At 47.5% G+C, this 26,482-nt stretch overlaps 1 protein-coding gene and 1 long non-coding RNA gene across 3 annotated transcripts in view; one reads left to right on the top strand and one right to left on the bottom strand.

Moving 5' to 3' along the window:
* LOC138510142 (uncharacterized) overlaps positions 1 to 26,482 on the top strand; it is a 240,658-nt gene that overhangs the window by 55,270 nt on the left and 158,906 nt on the right. The window lies entirely within an intron of this gene.
* SLC12A2 (solute carrier family 12 member 2) overlaps positions 23,472 to 26,482 on the bottom strand; it is a 908,845-nt gene continuing 905,834 nt past the window's right edge. For both annotated transcript variants that reach the window (XM_069625621.1, XM_069625620.1), the window contains one exon: positions 23,472 to 25,990. In XM_069625621.1, the coding sequence (XP_069481722.1) occupies positions 25,855 to 25,990 (136 nt within the window). In that variant the 3' untranslated portion in view covers positions 23,472 to 25,854. The remainder of the gene's footprint in view (positions 25,991 to 26,482) is intronic.

Here is a 26,482-nt window from a genome sequence, read left to right as displayed (position 1 = left end):
CCTTTCTACACATTGTGCAGGCGGACATTGCTGAAATTGAGCAGTGGCAGCTGCAGCCGTTTTTGTGCACTCACCCCATCATGCGGATTTTTTGCCTCACCGTGGGGAATTTTTCTCTCAAGGTGAGGTAACAAATATTATAATTGCGCAATGGCGTGAAATCTCGTTATGATGTTGGTATACCTTATCATCGCACTGGCTTGTGGTTGGACTCCTTTCAAACCTGCCCCTTGCGCATAATAGCTAATTATCCAGTCGGCTTTTGAATATTTGAATTCCACAACAAAGACACCCATGCTCCATTCAATAATGGACACTTCAAGATAGCGGATTTACCACCACACTGAACCATAGAGTTAATTTCCAGTTAATTCAATCTGGCGATCATGTGATGCGTGAATGGCAGTTGGGAGGAGCCCACCACATGGGCTGCGAGGCTATTTATAAACGAGAAAACATTAGTTGGGAACAACTACAAGTCTGAGGAAGCTCACGAGTCGAGCGGAACACGTGGCGTCTTTTCCACCCGTTGGGGCGAGTGCTGCTTCATGCCTGGTCTGACAAGGTACTGTCATGTATGCTTTTTACTGAATATTTGCACAACTTGTACTTGTGATTAATAAAAGGAGCAATATATTTTTTTTAACTCAGTAATTGGTCGCGAGTGCTTGGGCAAAGTTTTGGATAAAGTTGGAGGTACTGTGTATATGCCATTCTGCATCTTTCCTTGACATTCTTTTGAATCTTTAGAGCCTAGCCCGCTCTAGCCCAATAGCACCAGCTCAACAATGAGGCAGAGCGCAGTCTAGGGGCCAACAACTATAGGACAATGCATTACTTACCGTAAAAGCATTTCTGATGGTTGTATCTGCTTAGATTCACATGCTGTGCATAGGTCCGACATCCAGTGGTCACTGCGGAGTATTGCATTTTGTTTTTCGTAGTCGAAAAGGGGACGTCGACAAGGCGTGTCTGTAACACTATCCCTATAGTGACGTGCGTTGTACCCACAATCCCTCACGCGTCGAGGTCCCTCTGTTTGTATTTTTCTGCTCTGAGGGAGCCTTCTAGACGTGAGCGAGTACAGAAAAGAGAGAAATATAGTAGAGGATGTCTATGTTCCTTCCATCCGAGCGGGGAGGAAGGGCGGGCGCATGTGAATCTAAGCAGATACAACCATCAGAAATGCTTTTACGGTAAGTAATGCATTGTCTTCTGATGTTTGTTAATCTGCTTAGAATCACATGCTGTGCATAGACTAGCGAGCAGTACCCGGAGTTGGCGGTGGGTTATGAGAAGGAACAGTAGAGAAAAGATGTCTTAATACTGCCTGTCCCACCTGGGAGTCAGATCTAGAGTGTGCATCTAGACAGTAGTGTTTTGTAAAGGTGTGCACAGAACTCCAGGTAGCCGCTTTGCAGATGGACTCAAGGGGAACATTTGCAATGAATGCTATGGAAGCCCCAGTGCCTCGAGTGGAATGTGCTCTTGGCTTGAAGGGTAGTTCTCTCTTAGCAAGAGTGTAACAGAGAGTGATGCATTGTACAATCCATCTAGATATAGTGGACTTAGAGACTGCATCTCCTTCTCTTCCTGCTGCCACCGAGACAAAGAACTGATTAGTCTTTCTCAGTGATCTGGTTCTTTCCATGTAGAACATGACAGCTCTGCGTACATCTAGTGTATGCAGACTTTTTTTCTCCCAAGCTGGAAGGGTTTTGAAAGAACGTTGATAGTTCTATAGATTGGTTTACATGAAATTTTGAGATGAAGTTTGGTGCAAACCTTGGGTGTGTGTGAAGAACCACCTTATCCCTGTGAACTGATACGAAGGGGTCTAGTACAGAAAGAGCCTGTAGTTCACTTACTCTCCTAATGGAGATGATAGCTATTAGGAAAGCAGTCTTAAGAGTGAGGTATTTAAGAGTTGCCTTGTGCATGGGTTCGAAAGGAGTGCCCATGAGTCTAGAAAGTACCACGTTTAAGTCCCATCCGGGAGCTGTGTTAGCTATCGGGGGGTGTATTCTTTTTACCCCTTCCATAATGATATGATATGATATGATATGATATGGTATTTGTAACGCGCCTATACACAAGTGTTTCAAGGCGCGACGAGGCAGGGAGGGAGGGAAACAAGGGGAAAACAGACAAACGATCCTACTAGGCCAGGTGTCATTCAGATCGCGCAAGTGCAGAGGTAAGGGGAAAAGGAGGAAGTGCAGGGGGGAGGAGGTGGGGGGGGAAGTGCAGTACAAGGTAAGTAGCGTAAAAAAAAAAAGGCCTTGATAACTGGTATCTTCCACCACGACACTTTAAGTTGGGAAGTGGTGTATGCAGAAAGTGCCGCTAGGTGGACTTTAACGGAATTAAACAATAGACCTGAATCCAGTAAATGGGTCAAGTACAGAATAATGTTAGTGGCAGAGCAGTCAACCGGGTTGATGTTCTTACTTCTACACCAGATGACAAATCTTTTCCACTTGCTAGAATAGCAGTGGCGAGTATTAGGTTTTCTGGCTTCCCTGAGGATGTCCATACATCTCTGAGGGAGATGTAAATGTCCAAATTCTATGATCTCAGGAGCCAGGCTGCTAAGTTCATGGTCTGAGGGCATGGATGCAGTGTCCTGCCCTTGTCTTGTGACAGCATGTTGTACGGGCAGGGAAGTTTCATTGGGGGAGATAGGGACATCTCCATCAAGTGAGCGAACCATGGCTGCCGGGCCCACATTGGGGCTACTAGTATCATGGTAACCTGCTCTTGGTGCATCTTGTGCACCACTTTGTTGAGGAGGGGAGTCGGGGGGGAAGGCGTAAACAAATTTCCCTGACCAGTGAATCAACAGACCGTTCCCCCTTGGACTGGTTCTGGGGGTACCTGGAGGCGTAACTTTGGCATTGTGAGTTCTCCAGGGTTGCGAACAGGTCTATTTCCGGGAAGCCCCATTGCGTGAAGACGTCTAAGACGATGTTTTCGTGTAATTGCCATTCGTACTCTTTGGGTAGGGGGAAGTCTCTGCTGAGTTTGTCTGCTAGCAGATTGAGTTCCCCTGGTACATGTTGTGATAGTAGGAACATGTTGTGTTTGAGAGCCCACTTCCATATATTCTGGGACAGCTTGGACAGTCCTGGAGAGTGAGTGCCCCCTTGCTTGTTGAGGTAGTACATGGCTGTGGTGCTGTCTGTGAGGACCATCACTGTCTTTCCTTGTAAGTGTTCCTGAAAGGCTTTCAGTGCTTTGAACACCGCTAGTAGTTCCAGCAGGTTTATATGCTTGGATGCTAAGCTCGGAGTCCACACTCCGTGAGCAGTCTGATGGGATAGGTGAGCCCCCCATCCTGTAAGGGATGCGTCTGTGGTTAGAGTGGCTTCCACTGCGGGTGTGGCAAAAGTTTTCCGTAATAGGTTTTCCTTTGTCCACCACCGTAGCGAGAGAACCAAGGCCTGCGAGACTACCACCAGATCGTCCCATTGTCCGCTGGCCTGACACCACTGGCTGTAGAGCCACTCCTGCATTGGGCGCATGCGCAGGCGCGCGTGAGGTACCAAATAAATACATGACGCCATCATCCCTAGCAAGCGCATTGCTTTGCGTACCGTCACCTCTCGACCTGTCACATATTGGGGGATCTGAAACGGCATGTTTTGGACCCTCTCGTTGGAGGGGAAGACAAGGCCGTCCTTTGTTCGGATTAGAGCCCCTAGGAATTGTTTGATTTGGCTGGGGTCTAAGCTGGACTTCTTTTCGTTGATGGAGAAGCCTAGTTGGGACAAAAGGTCTACTGTCCTTTGGGTATTGGAGAAGCATGTTTCGTAAGAATCCCCTGTTATGAGCCAGTCGTCGAGGTACGGGAAAACCGGGATGGATAATCTGCGCAGGTGGGCCGCTGCCACTGCCAGTACTTTCGTAAATACCCTTGGTGCCGATGCTATCCCGAAGGGTAGTACTCTGAACTGATAGTGTTTGTTCTCTATCTTGAACCTGAGGTATTTTCTGTGCGCTGGCAACATTAAAATATGAAAGTATGCATCTTTCATGTCTAGTGTTGTCATGTAATCCCCCTGTGATAACAGTGGGATTACTTCCTGCAAGGTCACCATACGAAACTTTTTGGGTTTGACAAAGTTGTTCGCTGGGCGCAGATCTAATACATGGTGCATGTTTAAGTCCTTTTTGGGTACAAGGAAGTACACTGAATAAATACCTTCTGTTACCTGAGATAGGGGGACAGCCTCTATAGCTTCTTTTTTCAGTAGCTCTTTTACTTCTTGAAGAATAGTGAGGTGTTCCGGTGTCATGCGTCGGTTCCGTGGGGGTCTGTATTTCGGGGAACCGTTGAATTCGATGCAGTATCCGTGGGCTATGGTGGATAATACCCAGCGGTCTGACGTTATTCCCTCCCATGCTGAAAGGAATGATGTTAGCCGGCCCCCGACCGGTGATGCATGGGAGGGGACCCGAATCTTTGGGTCATTTGTTGGTATTGGGCGTGGGGCCTTTTGGACTGGAGCCGCGCCCTCTTCCTTTGCCACGACGTTGGCCTCTTTGACTGAACTGGGTGCTTTGGTTAGAGGGCCAGTTGGTAGCAGAGTAAAGTTGTTGTTGGCTTTGCTGCTGGCGTTGGCCACGAAAGGAGCGTCTATTGCCATAGCTGCGTCTGTTAGGTGGCCTAGAAATTTGGTTCTAGGGCCTCATCAACTGCTTTCCCAAACAGATGTGTTTGCTCTGTGGGCTTATTTATTAGGGAAGCCTGGGTTTCTGGCTTAAATCCCGAATTGCGCAGCCAGACATGGCGTTTGAGAAGTATTCCCTGAACCAGGGAGCGGCCAGCTGTCTCTGCGGCATCTAAGGAGTTCTTTACGATGCCCTGGTTTACAAGAGTTCCCTCTGATATAGTAGCCAACAGGCGTGAGCGCAGGGGTTCTGGTGCGTCCTCTGCTTCGCTGCGCAGCTTGCCCCACTGTGCATCTGCGTAGCTAGCTAGTAGGGAATTGTTATTCGCGATCCTGGTTGAGAAGGCGGCGGATGTCGTGATTCTCTTCCCAAGTGCATAAAGCTTCTTGCCCTCTTTGTCAGGTGGTGCCTCACTAGTAGATAGTGGTACCCCCGCTCTCTTTCTTGTGTTAGTCACTACCAGAGAGTCCGGGATAGAATGTCCCCTGATGTACAAAGGGTCAGAAGACGAAGGGCTGAAGAGCTTTTCTATCCGAGGGTTGACCCCTCTGACTAAGGCCGGATTGGAAAGGGAAGGAGTTATTCTTCTCTTTATAGAAGCCAGGAGCGGAATGGACTGGCTGACCGGGGCTTTTTCTTTAATAACCTTTTCTACAAAGTCTATGTCCGGAAGGGTCTCCCCTGTGTCTATTTCAAAATGCGCTGCTGCCTTGCGCAATAGTGCATTAAGTGAAGGCTGGTCATCTATGGGGGAGGTGTTCCCAATAGGTGAGTCCTTGGGAGGAGAAGGAGGAAAGACATCAGGGTCTGAGTGCACTGATGGGGATTGCCAAGGCTGCACTGATGGGGAGTGCCAGGGCTGTGAGGTAGCTGTATCTTCTTCAAAAGCTCCTGCGCTAGTGTAAGGGTCTTCCTCAAACCTCTCCTCCTCAAGTTCTTCCTCTCCACCTAAACACTCCTCTTCCTGGAGGTATTGCTCCTCTTCAGTGAGGTCATATGCATCTGTAGAAGGGGTAAATAGCCTAGGAATCTTGACCCTAGGGTCATCCTGGGTCCATTCTCTTGGTCTTTTGGGTGTGGGTGGGTTTTGGCTACCCAAAGACCTCTCCATCTTTTCCATGCAAGAATGGAGTCTTTCCAGGGTCTCATGGGGAACCCCTGAATAGTCTAGAGGGGGGAAATCAGTGCTTTCGGCTTCAAAACGCTTCAAACGCTCCCACAGAAAAGCCCTCCGGTAGTTCAGAAGTGCCTTTAGATGGATGGGGCAGTTCCTGGCTACTCTTGTGATTTTTCGGCGTTTCTATATCCTTGGGTGCGGTATTCGACGTCTGTTTCGTCGTCCGCTTACGTTTGTCCTCGGAAACAATTCTCGCCAGACTCTCGACGACGAGTTCGTCAGTCGAGGGTTCTGGAGTCGGCGTTGCCTGCGTTGCGCGTTGTTTTTCGACGGCCGCTCTATGGAGCGTTACGTCGGATGTTTTTGGGGTAGCGCCCGTCTTAGATAAAAGCCCAATCGCTGGTCGCGGCTGCGTTTGCGGGTGGGGCTTGAGACCCTTGCGGTCTGAGGTCAACGCCGGAGTGCCCTGCGTCCCCTTCAGCGCTGGTGGATCCTTCGTCCTGGACGAAGAAGAGCCGTGGGTTGTGTGCTTAGGCCTATGGGGTCTGTGTGCGTCCTTGTCGCCGGGGTGTTCATCCCCATAAGCAGGGCGTGAGCCGAGCCCGTCGGGGCCGGGGACGGACGTCGAGGAGCGCGAGCGCTCCTTCTGGGGGTTAATGACTTCCGTAACGGACGTCGAGTTATCACCCTCCTCGTCACTTTCTGTAACAGCGGCGGCGGGTGAGGAAAACTGACTTCGACATCGCGTAGTCCGCCCACCTCTTAACTTTCCGTTCTTTAAGAGTTCTTGGTTTCAAGAGCTTACAGGCCGCGCAGCTGTCCTCTTTATGATCCAGGGGCAAGCAACGATTACAGAGCTTGTGTTTGTCCTTCCAAGTGTATTTGCCCCTACAGCGTGGGCAAAACTTAAAGGGTGTCCTCTCCATAGCTGAGGCAATAAAAACTGGTGATAACAACCCCAAGGGAAAGATAGGGGAGAAAAAGACATTCTCGACGAGAAGGTAAAAGTTCGAAACCCCCACTCTCCCTACTGTACGTTGGCCGGCGAGGCCTGGCCACGTGTTCGGCAGCGCCGAAAGATCTCCTCCGTCTCTTCTCCTCCGTCGAAAACTTGCTCGGCAGAGAAACAGCTTCACAGCTAACGTCGAGGGGAGGGATCTTTAACAATAAGTATATATTAAGGACCGAGGTCCGTAGTAATTGTTTAGCAATGTCTCTCTAGGAGCTCCGCGTAAGGCGACCATAAGCTGGGCGGAAAAAAACAATCAGAGGGACCTCGACGCGTGAGGGATTGTGGGTACAACGCACGTCACTATAGGGATAGTGTTACAGACACGCCTTGTCGACGTCCCCTTTTCGACTACGAAAAACAAAATGCAATACTCCGCAGTGACCACTGGATGTCGGACCTATGCACAGCATGTGATTCTAAGCAGATTAACAAACATCAGAAATATATGGGATACATTACTCACCGTAATCGTATTTCTGATGCTTGTATCTGCTTAGATTCACATGCTGTGCATAGGCCGACATCTAGTGGAAGCTGCGGAGTATTACAGTTTGTTTTTCGAAACTCGAAAATGGGCGTCGACACTGGCGTGCCAGTAATACTATCCCTAGTGTGACGTCCACTGTACCCAAGATCCCTCACGCGTCTAGGATCCTCAGATTGTATTTTTTCTGACATGAGGAAGCATGAGGAGTAGCGCGAGTACAGATAATCCAAGCAGATAGACAGAAAGGTAAGACTACAAGCAATCATGCGCCTTCTCTCGGAGGGGAGGAAGGGTGGGTCGCATGTGAATCTAAGCAGATACAAGCATCAGAAATACGATTACGGTGAGTAATGTATCCCTTCTGAGGCTTGTGGAATCTGCTTAGATCACATGCTGTGCATAGATTAGCGAGCAGTACCAACAGAAGGAGGTGGGATGTGAGAAGGGTCATGAGCAAACAGGTGTCTTAGAACCGCTTGTCCCACTTGTGTATCTGTCTTGGAATGAGTGTCAATGCAGTAATGCTGAGTAAAAGTGTGAATAGAGCTCCAAGTAGCTGCTTTGCAAATGGTGTCGAGGGGAACATTTGCAATGAAAGCCAGAGTGGCCCCAATGCCTCTAGTAGAATGGGCCCTTGGCGTAAAAGGCAGAGTTTTTTCAGAAAGAGAGTAACACAGCTGTATACAGTTGATAATCCACTTCGAGATCGCGCCTTTAGAGACGCGATCCCCCTCTCTGCCTGTAGCTACGGAGACAAACAGTTGGTCTGTTTTCCTTAGCGGTCTGGTTTTATTTACATAGTAGAGGACCGCCCTACGCACATCAAGGGTGTGTAGTTTAACCTCAGCTGAGCTTTGCGGGTTCTGGAAGAAAGCCGGAAGCTCGATGGACTGGTTTACATGGAACTTCGATATAAATTTAGGTGAGAACCTAGGGTGTGTGCGTAAAACCAGTTTGTCTTTGTGGATAGTAAAGAAAGGATCCTGCACTGACAGAGCCTGAATTTCACTGACCCTTCTTATAGAGGTAATGGCTACTAAGAAGGCCGTTTTATAAGTCAGGTGTTTGAGACTACTATTATGCATGGGTTCGAAAGGGGGGCCCATGAGCTTAGCTAGCACCACATTGAGGTCCCATCCTGGCGGTGGGTTCGAAATAGGAGGGTGAAGTCTTTTTACTCCTTCCATGAAGGCTTTAACTACTGGTACTTTCCACCACGATACTTTGTTATGGGATGTGGTGTAAGCCGAGAGGGCTGCCAGGTGTACCTTCAGAGAGTTAAATACCAAACCTGCGTCCAGCAGGTGGAGCATGTATGTTACAACGTTGGAAGGAGTGCAATCAACTGGGTTGATTTGTTTATTCTGGCACCAAATAACAAATCTCTTCCACTTGTCAAAGTAACAGTGCCTTGTGTTTGGTTTCCTGGATTCTTTTAGGATGTCCATACACCTCTGTGGTAATTTGAGATGCGCAAACTCTATGACCTCAGGAGCCATGCTGCCAGGTTCATTGAGTTGGGTTCCTGGTGCACTGTTTGACCTTGCTGCTGGGACAGTAGGTTGTACCAGGCTGGGAGTTTGATGGGTTCGCACACCGCCATCCTGCGTAGGTGTGGAAACCATGGTTGTCTCGCCCACATGGGAGCAACTAGGATGAGCGTCATCGATTCCTTGTTCATCTTGTACACCACCTTCCTGATGAGAGGAGTTGGTGGAAAAGCGTACGCAAACATCCCTGACCAGTTCATCCACAGGGCGTTCCCTTGGGAGTCTGGCTGGGGGAACCTGGATGCACATCCTGGGCATTGTTTGTTTTCGCTTGTGGCGAATAGGTCTATAGTGGGGAAACCCCACTGAGAGAAGAGATCTTCTACGATATCTCTGTGAAGGACCCATTCGTGTTCTTCTGGGAGGGAGTCTCTGCTTAGGGCATCCGCTAGGGAATTGAGCTCCCCTGGAACATGTTGTGATGACAGGAAGATGTTCCGTCTGAGTGCCCATATCCAGATTTTCTGGGCAAGCTTGGACAGATTTGGCGAACGAGTCCCTCCTTGTTTGTTCAGATAGAACATGGCTGTCGTGCTGTCCGTCCGGATCTGCACCGACAAGTTTAGCAGATGGGGCTCGAACGGCCGAAGCGCTCGGAATACTGCCAGAAGCTCTAGCAGGTTGATGTGGTTCTTGGCTACTGAGTGAGACCAGAGACCCTCAGCTGTGTGGTGGAGAAGGTGAGCTCCCCACCCAGTCAGGCATGCATCTGTAGTTACCACTGCCTGTACTTCGGGATCGTAAAAGGGTTTTCCCCTTGCGAGATTCTCTCTTGTCCACCAGTGTAAGCTCTGTACGAGTGTTGGCGAAACGACCACTAGATCGTCCCACTGACCACTTGCCCGAGACCACTGTTTCGCCAACCATTCCTGCATGGGACGCATGCGCAGACGCGCGTGGGGGACCAGGTAAATGCATGACGCCATCATGCCCAGTAACCGCATTGCTTTGCGTACCGTTATTTGTTGACCTGACTGATAATGTGGAATTTGCAGTAGTATATTCCGAATTCTCTCTTCCGAAGGGAAGGTCAACCCTTTCTGAGTATCTAGGATTGCTCCTAGGAACTGTTTTGAGGTGCTTGGCACCAGACTTGACTTCTTCTCGTTGATAGAGAAGCCTAATTCGTGGAGGAGGTCGATAGTCCTCTGAATGTTTGACCTGCAAATTCCTGGGGTTTCCCCCGTTATGAGCCAGTCGTCCAGATAAGGGTACACTGGGATTGCCTCCCTGCGTAGGTGTGCAGCTGCCACCGCCAGTACCTTGGTGAATACCCTTGGTGCTGAAGCTATCCCTAAGGGCAGTACCTTCGACTGTCCACCTTGAAGCGCAAGTATTTTCTGTGCGCTGGGAGCATGGAAATATGAAAATAAGCATCTTTCATATCCAAGGTTGCCATGTAATCCCCCTTTTTTAGGAGGGGGATTACCTCTTGTAGCGTGGTCATATGGAATTTTTGGGGCTTGACATACTTGTTGGCAGGCCGTAAGTCCAATACTGGGCGCATTGTCAAATCTTTCTTTGGCACAAGGAAGTAAGTTGAATAGATACCCTTGTTTACCTGGTGTCCTGGGACGAGTTCTATCGCGTCCTTTTCTAGCAGAATGGCGATCTCCTCGAGAAGGATCTTCTGATGTTCTAAGGAGTGTATTCTTTGTCGTGGAGGGTGGTTCCGGGGACGCTGCAGTAATTCTATACAATATCCTGTGGACACTGTTGCCAGCACCCATCTGTCTGAGGTGATCCCTTCCCAAGCCTGGGTGAAGTTGGAAATGCGTCCCCCTACTGGGGTTGCGTGAGAAGGGACCCTGAACTGAGCGTCACTGCTTTGGTGGAGGCGTGCCACCTCCCTTGTTGGGGCTGCCTCTGCCTCTTCCACGACCCCTCTTGTTACCCCTGCCGTAACTTTGGGTAGACTGCTGGTTGTTGTTCCATGGTGTACCCTGTCCTTGGGCATAGTTGCCTCTGTGAATTTTGGCCGCGTGGGCGACGAAAATTACTGTTCCCCCTCTGGTTAGGGGGTTTGTTGGTAAGCTGGCCAAGGGATTTGAGAGTCTCGTATTCGTCCTTGGCATTTTTAAGTGCGTCTTCGACCGCTTTCCCAAACAATAGATCGGGTTCCACCGGCTTGTCTATTAATGAAGCCTGGGTTTCTGTTTTGAACCCCGACTGCCGTAACCACGCATGTCTCTTGATAACAGTACCTCCTGCTATCAATCTTCCTGCGTTGTCCGCGGCGTCGAAAGTTGCTTTTAATATGCAACCAGACACGGCTCTCCCTTCTGCCGAGATCCGAGCCAACTGGCCCTTTACCGGTTCAGGAGCAGAGGCTATGAGCGCCGCGACCTCTTCCCATTGATGGCAGTTGTAACTTGCCAACAGGGTGGTGGAGTTTGCAATCCTTGCTTGGTAGGCGGACGTGGAGGCTACCTTCCTGCCAAACCCGTACAGTTTTTTGCTCTCCTTGTCGGGAGGAGCTTCTGACGACGATAAGGGTGTCCCAGCCCTCTTCCGAGTGTTGGTAACCACTAGGGAGTCTGGTTTAAGATGTCCTCTTATATAAAGAGGGTCAGACTGGGCTGCCCGAAAAAGTTTTTCAACTCTCGGGTTGACTGGATTTAAGGATAGGGATGGTCTGAGCGACCGGCCTCCTCTCTCCCACCAACTCTTCTGCGAAGTCCCTTTCCTCCTGTACACCGTGGGTGTCGATGTGAAAATGTTCTGCTGCGCGAGCGAGAACTTCATTAAGGAGGGGCTGGTTATCAACTGGCGAGTCGGTAACTGGGGCTTCGCTCTCTACCGGGGAATCTACTCTGTAAATTTCCTGCTCATCTTCTACCTCCTCCAGGTCCTCATCATCCGCATAGTATTCAGTCCCGGTTTGTTCCTCCATAATTTCAAACTCCTGGTCCCCTTCAGGGAAAGGCTGTCCTTGGTATCTGGGGTGTGGAGTAGAGTATGGAGTAGAATAATGCTGCACCTCTAAGGGTTCAGGTCTTTCGAACCGGGCCTTTTTACTTAGGGGGATAGGATCAGAGGAGCCTGAGGGTGTGGCCCCTTGAGGGTCATACGAAAGGAAATGTTCTGGGTTTTTGTCATAAAAATCAGCTAAGGAAGACATCCTTGACATGACCCTGTCTATGTCTTCACTGGACCATTCTTTGGAACAGGGTATGACTTTAGTAGGCAACTTAGAGGACTTATCAAGGGTACCCTTGCTGGATGTTGATGTCCCAGTAGATTTGTGTTTGTCGGTCTGCTTAGGAGTGGAAGGCTGTGCTTTCCGCTCTTTCCCCCCCTCCCCGTGCGTGGAAAAATGTTTTCCCTGCCCCTTGGAGGCCCCAGAGACTTTCGACGCCCGGCGTCGAGGGTCGGGAGAGGTATCTGTGTGTTTCGAGCGTGGGGCCTCGCTGGTGTTAACTGCGGCCTCGGTCTCCTGTAGCGCGGCCTGGGGGTGGAAGTCGTCTTCGTCTTCTGACGATCGAACTTCCGTTAATCTAGGGAGCGAGGCACTAGGGATGTCACGATATTGATTTTTTGACGGTATGATAACCTTCATTTGAAATGACGGTATACCGCGGTTATCGCGATATAGCACACACAAGGGTGTAAATTCAAATTAAGTCACAAGGAGGAGGAAGGAAGCTCTAGTCACTGAGGCATGGTGTCAAAAGTACTTGCAGGGGTTCAGAAGCTATGGCGCTGCTGCTTGTAGGCTGAAAGAGCATGGTTAACACAGAAGCACACATCTGGAAGACATTTAAAGCATAATAGGGTGGGTCAGGGGGGACAGGGCCATATAAAAAGTTATACTTTTCGGATCATATGACATGTGTGTGCAAGCCGATGCATTACACTCGGCTCAGTCAGGACTCAGCAGTGTGGGAAAATGTAGGCCCTCTTTCCCCAAAGGTATTGCCTTATTACTTAATGTACAGGGAATGCATTGGAGATGCCAAATAGTCAAGTCACTGTAATCCAAAATTGCAGGGGGGTTGAGGGGCTGGGACTTAAGCCCATTTAGAAAGATGAAAGGCTGAGTTGACTTAGCAGGGATTGGAACCTGCAGATCACACAGATAGCTCAGCAAGTTAAGGGCCTGCTGCTATCTTACCGGCTATTAAATAGTTTTGCCATGCAAGGAATGATGACCCCCAAGAGAGTTTATTGTTTGGCTATGTAATGTGTAGACTATTGGACTCTTGCAGTTAATAGCTCAGTCTTCTCTGCCTCGGATGGTAGAACTAGACCTCTGTGTTACACCATCTCTGATGAGCCCTTGCAAAGCATGTGCTGCTGTGTGCTCTGCACTGCAAGTGCAAGCAGGGCTATTAATGTGGCACTGCACGTGCTGGAGGATCTGGGCAAAACAGTAACATTTAACTGGTACTGGACTGGTAGGGGTTGGGGATGGATCCCAAAGCAACCGGCCTGGCTGACAGAATTAACTTTGTGTTAAATAAAAAAAAAGCCATGTTTAATGTTATGCTTCCAAAGGAATTAAACATGGGGCTTGCCATCCTTGCAGCAGACCTCCACTCCAGCTCTGATCCCACCTCGTGATGGTACAGCGACCTTGCAAGCAATTGCATGGGAATTCGAGTGTGCTGTGCACATTTGATCTGCATTGTGCAATTTGGAAAACGAGCTGATCTGTACAAATAAGATCAGATGAACTCGTTTTACAGTTGCAGTTCCAGGCAGTCACGGTGAGTGGCACAGGGCTGGAGTCAGTGGACTGGAGAGGGCTGCTGCAAGCCCCACGTTTTGTTGTATATAAAGGGCAATACAACATGAGCATTTATTTTATTTTAGAAGGTTAAAATGTTAGCAGGAAGCACCTGGGCACTTTTGCAACAAGCTGCCCATAAGAAGCTCCATGTACATGAAATTGACAGTTAGGCAGTGGTGGAAGTGAAAAAAGGAACGCGTGGTACTCTGGCTGCATCCAAAAAGGAGGGAGTGCGATGGCCGGACAGATGGCGAGGGTGGGAGGGCCCAGGGGTCAGACCAGGATCACAAACTTTGGCTGAACAGTGAGTGAAGCAGGGATTTTAATCCATTCTTGAAATTTGACCATATATCTACTTTCCAAGCTTTACTCAGTAAAAATAATTTGGATTTCAAGGCCTATAGTAATAATAGGTTTACTTATAAAAAATGCAAATTGCAATTGCATAATAAAGCCACATGAATATCATTGTGGCTTTAATTTCTACATCCCGAACGGTAAACTATAAATCCCAGAATGCAAGATGTCAATCAAAGTGAAAAATCTATTTAAGCCAACTGTGTACTTTCAGACATGTAATAAACTCAGATGGGTATGGAGATTCCTTGCAACAAACCTGCCGCTCGTTGTTATTCATTGTGATGTTGAGAACAATTGATTAGTGAGTGATATAAAGCAACTTTATTTTTTTGCATTTCAAGATGGCTTTAAATAGGTGCTTTGTGTTGCTCACTTTAATTATCACAGATCTGCAAAGTAACGGGTGCTTTGCGAGCTCTTTGAGTTGGAAACGTTCCATCATGCCACTGATAAAAGAAATGTGTTTGCAACCTGAGCACCTGACCTCGCAGTACCTTGCTGCCTCCGACCCCTCCCCCCCCTTCTACGGCCCCCATCTTTTAATACAGCAACTAGTAGCTCATCAAGCTCACCCTACAAACACGCACTAGGTCGCATGCCCCCTCCCCAGGCTGCAGCTGTTTGTCAGGTAAAGACCTATACGCCCTCCCCCCATTCCCATCCCCATACGGTTTCAAGGTTGCAGGCAGTTCTGTCATCAGGTTAAGGTCAGAAGACCCCCACCCCAACCCATTCAGGTAAAGCCTGCATTTAACCACCGATGCTCACCGTAGGCTAGGGCTGCAGGTTTCACAGTCACACCCAACCAGGTTTAATGCTGGAGTTACAGGCTCCCACGCCATAGCAAAAGGCTGCTGATCTCTTACTCACCCCCCTCAGGTAAATCTTAATGCTAGGCTCTGTGGCTCCCCTATGCTTTTTTCTGACACCTGCCCGATTTAAAAACAGTGGCTGTAACATCTCACTGTGTCTCAAAGGACTGCCCCCCACATCCTCGCTACAGCAAAAGGTGGGATACCTTCCTTGACAACACAGACCCTATACACTCATACCTTTACTTTACCTCATGGCTGCCCCTCCGTTTCACCTCACTGTCGTATAATTACACCCACCCACTTGTATAATTTTGCACTGCCAATCTGTACCACCCACCTACCTGTACTATTCCACAAAGCCTACCCGAGGTCTCATCTCCCTATTAATCCACACTTTAACTATTTGCCTCTTCCACCTCTGGCAGTCCTCGTCAGGCCACGTCTTGTAATGCCTACCTATCCCCTCAGTACTGGCCCCAGTCCACCTCACCCCCATGCCTGCAGACCTGCATAGCCACGGAAAACTGCCAGTGCTTGAATGCAGCCTATTTGGCTCAGGAGAAGGCGCCGTTTATTTATATTGCACTTTCATGCAATTGGGGAAAAAAACACATACCTTTCTTTTTGTGCTGGCTACGGCCGCATCTGATTCAGAATCCAGGGCACCAGACATTGTTGGAGTGGCAAAGGGCTGCAAATGTAATTAGCCCGTTCCAACACCCGCTTGTCATCTGCTTTCTGTTGTCACTCGAGTAGCTTCTGTTGAATCCGCTCCACTAACAGCAGCACCGGCCGTGAATTGTTCAGGGTGGTTTTATGGAGCCCGAACGAGCACTCCGACAGTGCTGAGCTAACTGTCTCTCTGACTTCACTCAGAGACACGTGTCGGCGTCGGGCACATCTACTGTAAGCAGCCCGGGCAAACTCCTCCTCCAGGCCCAGGCTCCTGAATGCAGACAGAAGCCAGTGCCCCCAGGCAAACTCCTCCTCCAGGCCCAGGCTCCTGGATGCAAACAGAAGCCAGTGCCCCTGGGCAAAATCCTCCTCCAGTCCCAGGCTCACTGACTGCAAACAGAAGCCAGTGCCTCCACAGCCCTGTTTGCATATTGTAAAGTGCATTGCACACGTGCACTACAAACACGATATCGGTATACCGTGACAAACAAGATAACGGTAATTTAATGATAGTTAACTTGTTCACGGTGTTCATACCGGTATACCGTTACAACCCTACGAGGCACTCTTGGCAAGAGTGGATGATTGCCTTGCGTCATGAGGCGATCTCGATCGAGAGCGCCCAGAGGACACTGAGTCGGACCGTTCTATCTGTGCCTCTTTCCGAGAAGTCGACGTCGTCGAGGTTCGGTTGGACTTAGTGTGCTTTGTGTGTGTAGGGTGTGTAGCGCTTGCGTCGCCGGGGGTCTTCCCCATAGCCGCCCTGCCGGACAACCTTCCGAGGTCGGGGACCTGCGCTCGGCAGTCTTTCGACGCCGTAATGCCCTCGCCGTCCGAAAGTACGGCGTCGCTGCCATCGCTGAAGGTGCCCTCCGCTGCCATGGCCGCCTGCCTGGCGTGGTGGGCCCAACGCTTTGTCGAACGGTCCTTAAATGTCTTAGGCTTAAACCTACTACACGCTCTGCAGTTCGCTTCGGGGTGGTCCCTCGGCAAGCAGAGATTGCACGTGGCGTGCCTGTCGACCCAAGGGTATTTGCGGTTGCACTTGGGGCAGAATTGGAAAGGGGTACCCTCCATACGCACCTTGAGGCAGCGGGCTGGTAAGTGTAGGAAATATATAAGGTGTACCTATATACCAAGAGTGAAGAGTATGTACCACCCCCCACTCTCCCTACTAGGCCCGGGCCGAGGCCAGCGGCCTCCCGAGGCCCAGATCCGTCGTGCAGCAGCCGACGGTCAATGTCTTCTCCAGCCGTCGTCGAGTGTCGAGGGTCGACGTTGGGGTGGGGAAGGATGTCAATAAATAATTTTAAACTTCAATAATTAGTAAAAGTATGGCTAAGGCCAGGGGACTCCGCAAGATGCTTCCGACCAGTATGGCGGAAAAAAACAATCTGAGGATCCTAGACGCGTGAGGGATCTTGGGTACAGTGGACGTCACACTAGGGATAGTATTACTGGCACGCCGGTGTCGACGCCCATTTTCGAGTTTCGAAAAACAAACTGTAATACTCCGCAGCTTCCACTAGATGTCGGCCTATGCACAGCATGTGATCTAAGCAGATTCCACAAGCCTCAGAAATATATATATATATATATATATATACACACACACACACACACATTACTCACTGCAATCGTATTTCTGATGCTTGCATCAGCTTCGATTCACATGATGTGCATAGGCCGACATCTAGTGGAAGCTGCAGAGTATTAGTTTGTTTTTCGAAACTCAAAAAGGGGCGAACTAGGGCGTGCCAGTAATAATATCCCTAGTGTGACGTCCCCTGTACCCATGATCCCTCACGCGTGTAGGACCCTCAGATTGTATTTTTTCTGACATGCGGTAGCATGAGGAGTAGCGTGAGTACAGAGTATCCAAGCAGATAAGATAAATAAGACTACAAGCATCCATGCGCCTTCTCTCAGAGGGGAGGAAGGGCAGGCGCATGTGAATCTAAGCAGATACAAGCATCAGAAATACTATTACGGTGAGTAATGTATCCCTTCTGAGGCTTGTGGAATCTGCTTAGATCACATGCTTTGCATAGATTAGCGAGCAGTGTTAGACGGAGGTGGGATGTGAGAAGGGTCATGAGCAAACAAATGTCTTAGAACCGCTTGTCCCACTTGAGTATCTGTCTTGGAATGAGTGCAAATGCAGTAGTGCTGAGTAAAAGTGTATAGAGCTCCATGTAGCTGCTTTGCAAATGCTGTCAAGGGGTACATTTGCAATGAAAGCCAGAGTGGCTCCAGTACCTCTTGTAGAGTGGGCCATTGGCATAAAAGGCAGTGTTTTATCTGAAAGTGAATAGCACAGTTGGATACATCTGACTATCCACCTTGAGATGGCATTCTTAGAGACGCAATCTCCCTCTCTGCCTGGAGCTATGAAGACTAATAGCTGATCTGTTTTTCTTAGTGGTCTGGTCTTGTCTACATAGTAGAGGACTGCCCTCCTCACATCTAGTGTGTGGAGATTCACCTCAGCAGAGCTATTGGGTTCTTGGAAAAAGGCCGGCAGCTCAATAGACTGGTTAACATGGAATTTGGAAATTAACTTGGGTGCAAACCTAGGGTGAGTGCATAAAACCAGTTTATCCTTATGAATAGTAAAGAAAGGATCCTGCACTGACAGAACTTGAATTTCACTAACTCTTCTTATGGAGGTGATGGCTACTAAGAAGGCAGTTTTATAAGTCAGGTGCTTGAGACTAGATTTGTGCATGGGCTCAAAGGGGGGGTCCCATGAGCTTAGCAACTACCACATTAAGGTCCCAACCTGGAGGCGGGTTAGAAATTGGAGGGTGGAGTCTCTTTAACCCTTCCATAAATGCTTTGACAACTGGCACTTTCCACCATGAAAACTTGTTATGGGAAGTGGTGTTGGCTGATAAAGCTGCCAGGTGCACTTTAAGTGAGTTAAACACTAACCCTGCATCCAATAGGTGGAGCATATAGGTGACAACATTAGAAGGAGTACAGTCAACTGAGTTGATTTGCTTATTCCGGCAGCAAATAAGGAATTGTTTCCATTTGTCATAGTAACAGTGCCTCGTGTTAGGTTTTCTTGACTCCTTCAAGATATCCATACATCTCTGGGGTAAATTGAGATGTCCGAACTCTGACTTCAGTAGCCATGCTGCCAAGTTCATTGAGTTGGGCTGAGGATGCACTGTTAGCCCCTGTGGATCTTGTTCACCACCTTCCTCATCAGAGTGGTTGGTGGAAAAGCGTAGGCAAACATCCCTGACCAATTCATCCATAGGGCGTTCCCCATGGAGCCTGGCTGGGGGAACCTGCATGCGAAGTCTGGGCATTGCCTGTTTTCGCTTGTGGCGAATAGGTCTATAGTGGGGCAACCACACTGAGAGAAGAGGTCTCCTACGACTTCTTCATGTAGTGTCCACTCGTATTCTTCTGGAAGGGGATACCTGCTTAGAGCATCTGCTAGCGAGTTGAGATCCCCTGGAACATGTTGGGATGACAGGCAAATCTTCCGTTTGAGTGCCCATCTCCAAATTTTCTGGGCAAGCTTCGACAGATTGGCGAACGAGTGCCCCCTTGTTTGTTTAGGTAAAACATCGCAGTTGTGCTGTCTGTTAGGATCTGCACCGACAGGTTGGATAGGAGGGGTTCGAATGCCCGAAGCGCTATGAAGACTGTCAGAAGTTCTAGCAGATTGATGTGGTTCTGGCTCACTGTGTGAGACCAGAGACCCTGAGCTGTGTGGTGAAGGTAGTGAGCTCCCCACCCTGCCAGGGAGGTGTCTGTTGTGACGACGGCCTGTATCTCTGGATCGAAGAAGGGTTTCCCCTTCGTAAGATTCTCTCTTGTCCACCAGCGAAGAGACTGTGTACTAGTGTTGGCGAAACAATCACTAGATCGTCCCACTGACCAAGTGGTTGAGACCACTGTTCGCCAACCATTCCTGCATGGGTTGCAGGCGCGCGTGTGGAACCAGGTAAATGCAAGATGCCATCATGCCTAGCAAACGCATCGCTTCGCTTTGCACACCCTTATTTGGCGACCGGACTGATAGAGGAATTTGCAGCAACAGATTCCAAATTCTTTCCTCTGATGGAAAGGCCAACCCCTCTTGGGTGTTTAGCACAGCTCCTAGAAACTGTTTTGAGGTGCTTGGCACCAGGCTTGATTTTTTCTTGTTGATTGAGAAGCCCAATTGGAAGAGGAGGTCGATAGTTCTTTGAATGTTTAGTCTGCAAATTATGGGGGTTTCCCCTGGGATGAGCCAGTCATCCAGGTAAGGGTACACTGGGATAGCCCCCTTGCGTAGGTGCACCACCACCACCGCCAGTACCTTGGTGAATACCCTTGGAGCCAAGGCTATACGGAAGGGCAGCACCTTGAACTGGTAGTGCTGGTTGTCCATAACTGTGCGCTGGGAACATTGAAATATGAAAATAGGCATCTTTCATATCCAATGTTGCCATGTAATCCCCCTTGTTTAGATTACCTCTTGGAGTGTAGTCATGCAGAATTTTTGTGGCTTGACATACTTGTTTGCAGGGCGCAAATCTAATACCGGTGCATTATTAGATCCTTCTTTGGCACAAGGAAGTAGGTTGAATGAATAAATATCTGTTTACCTGTTTGCCCGGGACGAGTTCTATGGCGTCCTTTGCAAGTAGAATGGTAATCTCCTAGAGAAGGATTTTCTGGTGCTCCAACGAGTGTACCTTCTGTCTTGGAGGATGGTCGTGGGGGCGCTCTAGTAGTTCTATACAGTATCCTGTGGACAGCACTCATCTGTCTGAAGTGATCCCTTCCCATGCGTGGGTGAAGGTGGATATGCGCCCCCCTACTGGGGATACATGGGAGGGGACCCGAAGCAGAACGTCACTGTTTACTGGGTGGCGCACAACCTCTGGCGGGACTGCCTCTACCCCTAGTGCGGCCCCTGCGCTGGCCTCTGGGGAATCCCTGTGATGCCTGGAACTGATTGTTGGCCCATGAGGTTCCTTGATTTTGGTAGTAGTTGGAACCCCTCTGGGAGCCTTGGCTGCGAAAGCGATGAAAATCATTTCCCCTCTGACCTGAGGGTTTATTTGTAAGTTGTCCGAGAGATTTTAGGGTCTCGTACTCATCTTTAGCTGTCTTTAGTGCCTCTTCCACTGCCTTGCCAAATAGAACGTTTGGCTCTACCGGCATGTCAATAAGAGTGGCTTGGGTTTCGGGTCTGAACCCCGACTGCCTTAGCCAAGCGTGGCGTTTTATTACTGTGCCTTCGGCTATCAATCTTCCAGCATTATCTGCTGCATCAAAATTTGTTTTAAGGATGCATCCAGATACGGACCTTCTGTCTGCTCCAAGTTGGGCCAACTGGCCTTTTAGTGGTTCAGGTGCAGCGGCTACTAGAGCAGCTACTTCTTCCCACTGATGGCAGTTATAGCTTGCCAAGAGTGTGGTACTGTAATCATTACGTGCCTGATAGGCTGACGTGGAGGAAACTTTCCTACCCAGAGCGTACATCTTTTTGCTCTCCTTATCGGGAGGTGCTTCGGAAGAAGCAAGTGGTGTACCTGCCCTGTTTCTGGTGGTTAGTACCAGGGAGTCGGGTTTTAATTGACCCCTAATATACATGGGATTGGAGGGTGCGGCAGAATCATTTTTCCACTCGTGGATTCACTGCACGAGTAAGATTTGGGGTTGCCAGCGAGGGATCAATTCAACGCTGGATCGAATTTAATATCGGGATAGCCTGGGTAATGGCTCTCTTGTCACCTAGGATTTCTTCCCCGAAATCCCCATCTTCTTGGACACCCTGTGTGTCTATCTGAAAATGAGCTGCTGCTTTAGCCAGTACCTCATTGAGGAGTGGCTGATTATCAATTGCTGAGTCATGCACCAGGGGATCCTTAGGAATTGGGGAGTCAAGATTGTAGGCTTCCGCCTCGTCCTCCTCCAGGTCTTCATCATCCCCATAATAAAAAAACCATGTCCATGTGTTTCTGTCTCCTATACATAGGACTCTGGATGGTAAGGTTCAATTAGAAAAGTGTCTGAAATCAAGCCCTGCGCTGGAGCCTCAAAGCGGAGAGTCTTAGTAGGGGGTTGAGAGGTCTTGGACCCCAAAGGGGCAGAGGTAGCTGGTGTGTTGGCATAGCTATGGACATAATTAGTGTCTTTTTCATAGAAGTTGCCATAAATGACATCCTGCTCATTACCCTATCAATGTCCGCAGAATTCCATTCTTTTGAGCTAGGAATGACTACAGGATCTTCCTCTTCTTCCTCCATGCCCATATCTTGAGCAGTGGGAGGAATAATCTTCTTGGTGATAGGGTCAGGGACCTTGGATTTCCCTACAGATTTAGGGGCTTTTTGTTTTTCTTTTTGGACATGGTGTTCTGAATGTTTTTTATGTTGTTTATCCCCCTTCCTAGGACTAGAGGAATGTTTTCCAGAGCTCTTAGGGGCCCCCGAGGGATTTGACGCCTCGCGTCGAGATTCAGAGATGGTCTTCGACACCTTGTGTTCATTTCAGAGGTGGTACGAGATTTGGAGGTTTTGGAAGAAGGATGCCGAATCTCGGGAGTAGACGTTACACATGCTACTTGGGGATAGAGCTCGGAATCGTCTTCTGCCGACCGGCCCTCTAGGACTATTGGGAGTATGGCACCTTTTTCAACCACAGATGGTTGTTCTTTGTCGCAAGGCGATCGTGACCAGGAACGCCCAGAGGAGACCGATTCGGTGGACCGCTCTCTTGGTGCCTTTCGTTGCCGATCGCTCAACACGCATGTAGAGTCCCGGCCGGTGCTAATGTGCTTGGTGGAAGTGGTGTGTGTTGCGATTATGCCACCGGGTGTTGTACCCATAACTGGACCGCCGGCCAGTCCTCCGAGGTCGGGGGCTTGCGCGTGGGTGTCTGAAGTCACCCCTCTGCCCTCGCCGTCCGATACGGAGGCGTTGCTGCCATCGCTGAACGATCCCTCAACGTCCATGGCCTCTAGCTGCCTGGCATAGAGGGCCCAGCGCTTCATCGAGCGGTCCTAGAGTGTTTTGGTCGTGAAGAGCTTACAAGCTCGACAGGTAGCCTCGGGATGGTCAAGTTACACTTATTGTGTTTGTCTACCCAGGGAAACTTCCTGTTACACGCGGGCAGAATTTGAAAAGAGTACTCCCCATATCTTACTAATTGGCAGCGGGTGGGTATATGTAGGAAATAAAGTGGGAAAAGCTGTATGACCACCTCCCACTCTCCCTACTTGTAGAGGTCTTCCGAGGCCCAAAGTCCGTCGTGGAGTCTCAACGGCTGGTTTCCTCGATCTTCACCGACGTGGAACTTCGGCGTAGTGTGGAAAAGAACAGGGACGTTTTGTAATAATAAATCTTTAGTAAATGGCTATAGCAATGGAACTCCGCAATATGCGTCCGACAGTATGACAGAAAAAAAACAGGGTCCTACACGCGTGAGGGGTCATGGGTACAGTGGACGTCACACTAGGGATAGTATTAATGGCATGCCCTAGTTCGACGCCCCTTTAAGTTTCGAAAAACAAACTGTAATACTCTGCAGCTTCCACTAGATGTCGGCCTATGCACAGCATGTGATCTAAGCAGATTCCACAAGCCTTCAAAATGTATATCTATATCTCAGAGTCCCGGCCAATTCATCCAAGCACCATGGGCACACAAGGCTCCCCTTTGTGCACAACTGCCTCCATTGCTCCCAACACAACACCCAGAAACATGCAAATACACAGACTCCGGGTACTTCTTGTCTGCACGCATTAAAACAACTGGAAATCTATCTTGCATTTTCCCTCTCCCCACTAACTTAACGCACTACCCCTCTTTAAGATCAGAGGAACTTTAGACCATACAAATGGTTCACAGTAAAAATTGCAGCAGCGTGAAGCACATATTAGACATGCACATTACAGTATGAAATTGTTACTTTTAACCATCCGAATTCTAGCACTTTGCTGAAAATCATATTGGTGATACTAAGCACTATCTGAAAAAAGTGCAACATGGAATCAACCTCTAAATCATGGAAACAAAATAAAAACTAACAAAAATATAAATATAAATTATCAATTTATTCAGGTATTTGGTTACTTTTTAACCATAAAAGGTTTGCATGGACAATAATGTGTCAAAATATCAATCATCAACTGTTTACTTCAAGTCTTGAACAGAGATTGTAACTTAAAAAGAACAATTGGCATAAAAATTATAAGAATTATGTAAAATGTGTAAACGAAAGTTTAGACTACAAGCACATGTGAGCTGCGAACAATCAACTGTATTAACAGTAAGACAAATAAGTAGCAAAAATGTAGGCTTGGTGTATATTTAGTGTAGTATTTGCATTTCTCAAGTGAAAAATCATTCTATATTACAACTATTCACAAACTACTCGCCTTATCAATGTATGCATATTTAGTTAAGATATATTTTTTACAGGTTGGTGAATCTATATACACACTTCATTTGGTTGATGTATTACAGATCAAAGCTTTCTTCATTGGGCAAAATGTAAAGAACATGTACTGTACCATTTATTTTAAAAGATTACAAAAACTACATTGATGTCCCAATGTCAGCACAAAGAAAGATTTACAATGAATCAATTTCTCTGACTAACAAGAATACATACTCCGTTATTGTTTCCGCAAACTCTTCAACTGCAAATTCAAAACTTGAAATATTAAAAACGATTGTATCTTTTGGTGGGACTATATCACATGTTTACATTTGGTATCTTTTAGAAAAAAGAATGAATTTACTCACATTCACTACTGAATTTTTACCATTTCAGTAAAGGTGATGTATTTTTTAATTGGTCACATACTCCACTTTCACCCAGCCATAGCAGATGTACTTTATGGATTACTTACATGGGATTTACATTCAAATTATACAAACAAGCAGCAAAAAAAATTGCATCACAAACACGGTTGGTGAATTGCACACAACCCAACAACTAGACATGTTCCGATGCATAAAGAATTTTACTGTCTTTATGAAAAAACAGTTACATTTTGCATCAGAAAAAATGTGCAACATATCCTGCTTTTTGAGCTTAGAATTCAGTCATGTTACCTCGGAACAAAGTTCCTCAGGTATTTAAACAGGTAAATAAATTCACCGACAAGACCTACCAATGCACTCAACAGTAACAGTAACAGGTTTTAAGTTTTCCTCCCTTATAATGCAACTGAACAAAAAATAATGATGGTACCCTGTATGGCTTGCGCCACGTACTGGGTTTAAAGAAGAGTTTGCACAAGCAGTTAAAATGTATGTTTATTAATCTGCATCATACACAGTTGGCAGTTATTTTTAGATATTGACAGTATGGATGGTGTACAGATTCGAAATGGCCTAACCGGAGTAACTGCTAGATAATTATTCAAATGTATTTAAAGAGCATGTGACAAAGTCAATATATTCAACCTGCATAAATGTATTACCATTGGCGACTATGAAACATATACTGGCATGTGCAGGAATAACTGCCATGAAACAGCTTAAAAGCTGAAAGATGCCTTTATTACTTTAATGTTTAAATGATTTTGAACGATCAATAGCAAGAAAATTCTGCAAGGGATTTGCACCATTTTGAGTGAAAAAAAACTATATGGACTGCTACAAAATTTTACTGAGTGGAATATAGGCGGTTGTAACACACCAGTCTTGACAGGGTGGAACTAAAGTAATTTTCCTGCATATGTACATGAGACAAAGAGTAGCTATAGATCAGGTCTGAGGCGTGCAGACACTGTTCTACTGTGCAAAATAAGTACCGTTTAAATAATACAAAACTAAAATTTCCAACACTTGGATCAAATTCGTTTTTTTATTGAAATAACTGACCTGTCCCAATGTTTACCATTGCTTTCTTTTTTAAACAAACATCTCAAAAAACAACATTTAAAACAGAAACATAACCACAAAAAAGGTAGCTTAATGGAAGACAGAAAAAGCAGCATTGGCTTTATCATAACATGGAAGAGACTAGAAACTAAATGGTCTAACCTAAAGTCCAAGAAGGCAGTTTTATTATTCTATACAAGTTTATAAAATAAGGTGTATGAATGAAATTTGGTTAATTTCAGAAGGCACCTCAAGGCTAAAAGGCTTTTATAAATCTATAATTCTTTCACTGGTCAAAAATAAAACACACTTATTGCTGCTATTCAAGTAGCAAAGAATAACTCGTCCTTTTGTACTTCAGTCTAATAAAAAATCTCCCATCATGAAGCTGGTAAATAAACAAGAAAGGAACTGAAGATTTCAAAACCGTAGGAATACGGCAGAGTTTCCTTCTGTGCTTTTGAGTCCATTCAACCAGTGCGAAAAGTCACTCGACTATCCCATTAAGCAAGTATTCTAGGGGCTCTCTTCTGTTTTTGCCACTGAAGTACCATTTAACCAGGGCTTTAGGCTGCATGGCGAGTTTAGGAGTAGAAGGTAAGCACACTTTGATGATTTCCACGGACAAGAAGAACGGGTGGAAGGTCCTTCGAGAGAACATCTATCCAGGCCATGTAGAGTGCACTTGACACAGCGCCCTTTCGTGCAACTGGCAAACTCCTAAAACAAAAACAAAAATAAACAATGAAGAGATCATACCTAGAAGACATACTCTTCAGATCAATAACAGCCCAAACGAATGAGTGTACAAAGGTCACTACCACAAAACTTAAAAATGCCAAGACTTTTGGTGCCCTTAATGTGTGGTCTTTAAATACTATCATGCCAGAGTCGTTCCTCTCTCATGGAAGGGGGCTGCAGGGGTCAAATAAAGGACAGCTGTAGAGAAGATCCAGCCAGTTTCCGCCCCATGTCCCTGCTTGATGGCCGTTTAATCTATTGTAAAATTTTGTTGGAATGAACAATTGGGCCGATAAATATCCTCTAGCACAGGTATCCCCCAACCTTTTGTGGGTAATAAACATTTGCTTATCAAATGAAATGGTGCACAACAGCCTTACCTCGCTGGAACTTTCAGGTGGTGGCAAAATGTTAATGGGAAGCAACGTAACCCAACCGTTTTTACTGAATTTAAGATGAAGTTGGTGTGTA

The sequence above is a fragment of the Ambystoma mexicanum genome, chromosome 6p (assembly GCF_040938575.1).
Source record: "Ambystoma mexicanum isolate Mex_15411 chromosome 6p, UKY_AmexF1_1, whole genome shotgun sequence".
In the NCBI taxonomy this organism is placed as follows: domain Eukaryota; kingdom Metazoa; phylum Chordata; class Amphibia; order Caudata; family Ambystomatidae; genus Ambystoma; species Ambystoma mexicanum.
This window is presented reverse-complemented; position numbering and strand designations above follow the sequence as displayed.